This window comes from Pithys albifrons, chromosome 1, assembly GCF_047495875.1.
Source record: "Pithys albifrons albifrons isolate INPA30051 chromosome 1, PitAlb_v1, whole genome shotgun sequence".
NCBI lineage: Eukaryota > Metazoa > Chordata > Aves > Passeriformes > Thamnophilidae > Pithys > Pithys albifrons.
The window spans coordinates 60,542,545-60,549,398 of record NC_092458.1 but is presented as its reverse complement, the minus strand read 5'-3'; the positions used below and the strand labels follow the sequence as shown (position 1 = coordinate 60,549,398).

Below are 6,854 nucleotides of genomic sequence, written 5' to 3'. Positions count from 1 at the left end.
GTTGGCTTGGAAAAATATTGAGTTGTTACACCATGAAAGAACACAAGGAAATACCTAATACAAGGATCATAGATAAGTGCAATTACACTATCACATGATTATCCTAAAGGAGCCACTGTAGGTAATGAAATCTTCAGGACTACAATCAAAATTCTACACAACAGAATTGTGCCACACAAGAGGGAACATCAAATTGAAAATGTGCTGTAGATTCTGGATTCTGTAGATTCTGGGTACAAAGGCTATAAAACAAGTGTTGACTTCAAAAAGTGTAACTGTGGGTAGAGAGTCATAAAATAGGTAAAGACTGAAAGTATTCAATAAATAAAAGAGCTTCCCAATTACCAGGGAACTTTCTGTTGCTAAAGTAGTACCATGGTTTGTGAATCCACAGGGTTTTGAAGTGCACCATACTGTCATGTAGTCAACATATTTCTTTCCCAGTAAAAACATGTCTGTTACACAAAGCAGATGCCTGACAGAAAAAAACCCAATGCTCTTTATTGAATGGGACCAAGGGATCACAGATTAGATATATTTACATGTGCCACACAGTCAAATACAAAAAGTTAATTTTACTCACATAAATTTTTATTTATATACATTTATTTAAATAATGGCTCCACAGATAACAGGAATGTGTCTTCAAAGTTCTGGTCAGAAAACCTGTGCACAGAGCGACGAGCATTTTCTCTGATCGCTAATCTTTTTTCAGGAGACAAAGAGAGGATATAAGCCATTGTCTCAGCATAATTGTCCTCGTCTTCTGCTAGGAAGCCTGTTATATGTCCCTCATAGGGTACCACAATATCTAATTTGGGGCCTCCAGAATTGTGAGCCAGGATAACCACGCCAGCTGCCATACATTCAACTACTCCTGTAAAGATACAAAACATGCTGATATGAATGTGCACATTCTATACCTTGAATTTCTATAGAACACTGTAAAGTTAAAAGAACTGTAAAACTCACCCTGAATTGTTAAGTTACTAGATTCCCATTATAGCTAAGTTGATAAAATACAGCGAAACCGGTCCCATAAAAACCATGAATTTAAATTTTCCAGTTCTAAGGACTGAAATGATAGTTTCTCTTAAAGACATAAAATTGATATTAGAAATAGTATACAACTGGTTAAGTTGTGGTTCTTGTAACGTACCTGATTTACCTGAGACAGATTCTATCACCATTATATATAGCAAAGAAAGCGCTAGGTGTGGAAATAAATGCAAAGATAAACACGGAACACTATATAGTTCTGTGACAGAACACTGCAATGCTGGTTTATGGTATGGTGACAGCTGCAAAAAATTTAAAAGTTAGAGCTCAGTGTGACTGTATTCATTTTTTCACTCACACTGAAGATTTTAAACATACTGAAAGAGACTGAGAAAGAAGTTGACTATGCACATTTCAACCAGGTAATATTCAGAAGTCATTATTTTGCAGATTAACAAATCTTTGCAACTTTTGACAACTCAGCAAGACATAGTAAAAATTGTTATTGCTACATCTATGTTTCTGATGGAAGGCATTTTAATGCTCAACCAAAAGCAGTATGGTAGGAACAACACATAATGTATACAACTTAAGTCTTCTCCATGGTTCCAGAACTGACCTCAGAAATCACTTTCATTGCTGATTCTTCTTAGTTCTGATTTGACTTTTGTAAGTTCACTCAGCTCAGATATTGCCTACTATAAATAATGCTCCAAGGTTTTGGAACATGTTTTTTATACATAAAAAGCCCTTGAGATGAAGGTGAAATAATGCTCAGATTCAAAATAACAGTGTGATTGTATCACTTTTTTAAAAAATCTAACTAAGCTGTTTAGTGGCAGGAAAAAAAATGAGAATACATTATTTTGCAGTTACTTCTGTGAGACACTTCAGTGTACATTTTTTCTACCAAGTTCCTACAGACCATAATCTTCTACTTATATTTAGCTTGTATGCTTATAGTCGGAAGACATGACCTGCAGTTTAGTCACACTCTAGCCAAGTATGGCATCCATCTGCTTGGCTGCCAACTTACCCTGTTGTAGATTTACAGCAGATGGGCAATCTTGCACTCCCTTTCAAGGTCAGGACTCAACTAACCCCAATGAACTGAGCCCTATACCTTAATTCTGTAGGACAGCACATGCAAACCAGGTCCCAGCTCCTTCATGGCATTGTGCTACACTGATTGATTTAATGATTTATTTGCCTCAGCATAGGTGCCTCATGCAATGAGATCACCCAGGGTACCTGGTGGCATCTACGCAGGGCTTATCTATAACAGAGAGGATCTGTGGGAGATTCAAGCCTCTAAAACAGCAGCTTGACTCCCATGGCATATGTATGGCCAGATTTTGTGAAGCTTTGGGCAGGGCTCTCCCCATGTGGGTGTGCCCTTCCAGCCTGCACAGTGGATTTTTTAGGTGAGGCTCAGTGTGCACAGAACTGGCCCCACCGTTTAAGTCCTGAGGTCCATCTGCCACGGCCGAGCGACAGTGACAGGGAAGTCCTCGGGACTGTCACAGCACCCGGTACTAACCGAGGCTGACCTTGCTGAGCACCCAAGATCTGACGGGATGGGATGGCAGGGAGGCATTGAACTGCCAGGAGACGGTCCCCACTAAGCCTTGAACTCAGAACCTTGAGATTCAGAGTCCAGAGTGGTCTCCTTTACACCTCGGGACTGCCTCCATGATATATACTGGACATTTAAAATGACATCTGAGGCAGGTTAAACATGACCAAAACTGCAACACATGAACTGTGTCTAAGCTGCCCCTGCAGTCTGTGGAGCCAACAGGGCACAATCTAGGGTGCTTAATCAGAAGTACCTGCTGCCCTTTGAAACTCTGGAACGCGGCTGTGTAAGGCTGGCAAACCCAAGGCAAGGACCACAGCGTGACTCATGACCTTGCAGAGTGATAGCTGGAGGTCAGTAGGATTTCCTGGGCAGCACAGGTGTCTGTTTAGGTGATGCTAAACAGTATAGGACTACAGCACTTTAGCTTGCACTACAGTAGCACCTAGTGGTTAGACACCTGCACTGGTCCTGAAGGCTTTACTGTGGCTACACTGCCTCCAACAGGCATGACAGCCAGACACCTGCTTGGTATGCAGACCTCTATGCCCAGACACCTAGGGACGAATGGCTGAATTAAGGAAAGGTACTGACCGATGCCGAAGTGCTCATTCCACATCGTATGCAAGCCGATGGTGGCCTCGGCCAGGTGCCTCTTTAGCTCCTCAAAGGGAATGTTTATCCTGAATGCCACGTCGTTACCAACGCCCAACTCTTCGCAAAGATGTTTAAGGTTATTTACACGCTCTTCATCTTGCTGGTTACGACAGCCTCCAATTAAGATCAGCTTCAGCGTTGGCTGCTGTCCCACTCTCTTTTCTTTCAGCAATTTAGCAAAGGCTCTGATTTGCAAAGGATGATCTTTCTCAGGCCTGAACTGGCTGACAGAAACAATGGAATATTCACTGGTGCTCTTTTCCACTTCCAGTGGAATATCCAGAAAAGTCTGAACATCACATGGTGGATACACAACACTAGTGCAAGCCCCAGCTCTCCAGAGGGAAAGGATGTGATTTAGTGTCCAAGAAGAATTAACCATAATCACATCACTGCAGGAACCAACCAATCCGTACATGAAAGCAAAGAAGTAGTAGTAGACAAGTTTAAATTTGCTGAAGAAAGGACTGTTTGTTATGAAGGCTGCATTGTTAAACCTGGTATCCTGATTCCTAACGACAGAAAGCATATCGGTGCTGATAGTGGGATAATGGACGTAGCATCCAACGCGACAACCTCCTACATATTTAAAGAGGGGAAGTGTGAAGGCATAACCCATTGAGTCAATATAAATATCAGGAACACACTTTAGAAGAGCTTCCCAGCCGAGGAACACTGATCCTAAACTTTGTCCCAGCAAAGTGAAGTGAGGATAAAGAGAAGCTTCCACAAGGTAGCGTTTTTCTAGGAATACAAATTTCACAGGATGAATTAATTTAATATTGAATCTTCTGAAAGCACCTTCCACTATTTCTCCTCCAGTGGCATCTCTGTCACCAGTGTAAACAACACACGTTACATTTCTGTACCTGTAAGAATAAAGAAAAAGAATTTCACGCAGTCTCCTCTTCATTTTTTTTAACAAGAAACTAAAATATTATCCATTCATAATTAACTCAAGAAGAATGTGAGAACAAATGTCTGATCTAGCTGTGAAATGACTTTAATTAAATTATACTTTTCCCAATACTTCCACAGTTTTTTTCTGATCTGCAGAAAGGCATATGGATGAGGACTTCATGAATATTTTTTTGGACTGAAACAAAAGGAGCTCAGTGTTATTCTAGAGATTTAAGAACACCTTGCCCTACAGATGTCTGTCTATTGCATAGCATGAGCAAAATGCAGACCACTGTGCAAACCAGAGGATGTGCCCGTGTTAAATCCACTTTAGCTATTAACTTGTTTTGCCTCCTGCACCAAGAGGCAAGTACCAAGATTATCAATTAATTACTGATGAGTTATGACTATACAAAGTTCCATACCAGTAGTAGAAAACTGAGGAGGAAGGAGGAGCTCTTTCAAGGAGATAAAGAAAAAAGTGAGAGATGCCACAGCAGGAAAGATAAAACTCTGGATAAAGGGATGAAGTGGAATGGTGCAACCACATGGAACTCAGATGTACAAAAAAATGCAGATTTATGGTACCTATTTAAATAGGTAAAATGCCAACATATGCATAAGTAATACCATCAGAAGCTAAGAATGAAATACAGTGTTTGATAAACATATACGCTTACTTTTTCTGGAGCGTTCTTATGGCGCACCACAAGACTCTCTCCCCTCCACCTCCTGCATTGCAATATGGGTGAAAAAAGGCCACCAGCAATTGCCGTGTCCCATCTCTTCCTGCTGAGCTCTGCTGTTTTTTCCTTTGTTGTATCCAGAGCCGTATTCCCCACAGCAGCACCATCAAGCAGACACACAAAATTCCACTTAGAAATAATGCAGGGATTAACAATGAGCACAGCAATCTGAAACAAGCCAGAAATTTAAAAATATATAATTGCTTTAAAGAAATAATATGTATGAAATTGAGCAAGAAGGGCTTACAAGTAGAGCTACAGGGAGCTCAACAATTTCTTAAATTCTAATCTCAGAAATCATCAGTATCTGTACATGTATCACTACATTGTTTAGCCAAAGATCACTTTTTCTTCTCCTGTTACCTTGCAATCATTTATTATTGTTTACTCATGTTATATATCTGTATGTCTCTCCATGTACTCTACGCTAAGGTTGTAGAGCCCTCAGCAATCTGCAGTACAACTAGCAGTGATTTCTAAAGATTTATCGTAAGGGTTTTATTCAGTCCAAGCCCCTGTTTGGCCTGCCTTACTGTGAACTGCTTTGGTGCCTCCTAGGCCAGCTCCTGGGGCCAGCCCTTTCGCATTCCAACCTCATTTCCCATTCCCCTGAGATACGAGGAGCTGTGTCAGCTCTCCAGAGAAGATCCCTGCAACTTCTCTGCGCCCAGAGTCCCGATTCCTTCGGCTTCTGAGACACTGGCAGGGCTATTCCCTTCGCTCTCACGCCTCTCGCACAGCTCTCCTAACCCACTGCCGAGTGTTCCTCCCGGGAGCGCCTTCCCGGTCCTCTGGACGCGCCAGGGACAGCGCCTGGCGCCTCCTGCCACGCTACCACTTGTGCTAAACTAAACAGCATCTGCTCGGCGCCACAGGAGCTGCCACGGCGACCCACACGTCACGGCTGACACGTAAGGAAACACTTCCATGTCGGGCCGGGAGCAGGAGAGAAACGCATTAACCCATCGGGGCCGGGCGGGCTGGAGCGCTGCGGGAGCGCGACCGGGCGGGAGCGCGACCGGGCGGGGGCCGCCTCCTCCCTTCTCCTCCCCTCTCCCTTCCTCCCTCTCGTCCGCCGCGACGCGCCGCCCCCGCCCCGGTACCTGAGGAGCCCACACAGGCACGCCCCTCCCGCCACCATCTTGCCCAGCGCCGCCGCTTTCCCGGCGGAAAGGGCGGTTCCGCCTCGGCGGGGCGGGACCAGCCTGGGAGCGGCTCCTGCACGGCCCCGCGGGGGCGGGAGCGGCCTCGGGAGCGGCCTCGGCCGCCGCCGCCGCCGCCGCCGCCTCCTCCTCCTCCTCCTCCTCCTCCTCCTCCTCCTCCTCCTCCTCCTCCTCCGTCCCCTCCTCCTTCTCCACCCTCCTTTTCCTTGTCCTATTCCCCCTCCTCCTCGCCCGCCCTCGGGCGCAGGGCCCCATAGCGCCGTGTAGGGAGCGCTGTGTCGCCATACAGACTGCCTTTTCTCCCCCAGGAGTGCCAGAAGGGAGTGGAGAACAGCCCAGCACTGGCAGAGCTCAGTCAGACGTGGCCCATGCTGCTCAGTGCAATCCAGGGACCTCCTTGAATGCTGCGGGCAGATTGGAGTGGTGAGGAAGCTGAGGCTTCCCAGGGACAGGGATATTTTTCCTGCAGCCCCGCACATCCAAGTTTTGCCCGTGTAAATGCTGGCCCCTTTCTTCGGCCGGGAGGGGATGGTGCTCGGTGTCCTGGCTTGCAGCCCTAAGCTGCTGATGGCAGGTGAATCCCTCCTTACAGCTGTGTCCGGCTGTGCGCAGGTTATCGCGGGGAGCCCAGGGCAGGATGTCCTGCACACCCTGCGCCTGGCACTGCCTCTGCAGGGATGCCAGAAACACTCACTGGAAGCACTTCCCACTGGAGGATGCTCAGGTTGTCTCTGGCTAGTGTGCTTTGTCTCCTGTTCTGTCTTGACTGGGGAGTGTGTGCACAGAGCAGAGCATTAGTGTAGAAATAAG

General features: G+C 45.7%; 1 protein-coding gene across 1 annotated transcript; it reads right to left on the bottom strand.

Moving 5' to 3' along the window:
• Positions 1-472: 472 nt before the first annotated feature.
• ALG11 (ALG11 alpha-1,2-mannosyltransferase) lies at positions 473-6,091 on the bottom strand. Its single transcript, XM_071570960.1, has 4 exons — positions 5,985-6,091; positions 4,816-5,049; positions 3,173-4,104; positions 473-877 (listed from the first exon to the last, which is right to left on the bottom strand). The coding sequence occupies exons 1-4, from the start codon at positions 6,020-6,022 to the stop codon at positions 606-608; spliced, it is 1,476 nt and encodes a 491-aa protein (XP_071427061.1). The 5' UTR covers positions 6,023-6,091; the 3' UTR covers positions 473-605.
• Positions 6,092-6,854: the final 763 nt, after the last annotated feature.

Coding starts and splice junctions, on each gene's coding strand:
- ALG11 (XM_071570960.1), bottom strand. CDS start 6,022: ATGGTGGCGGGAGGGGCGTGCCTGTGTGGGCTCCTCAG. Junction 4,105..4,815: donor ATAAGAACGCTCCAGAAAAA/GTAAGCGTATAT, acceptor TTATTCTTACAG/GTACAGAAATGTAACGTGTG. Junction 878..3,172: donor GAATGAGCACTTCGGCATCG/GTCAGTACCTTT, acceptor GTATCTTTACAG/GAGTAGTTGAATGTATGGCA.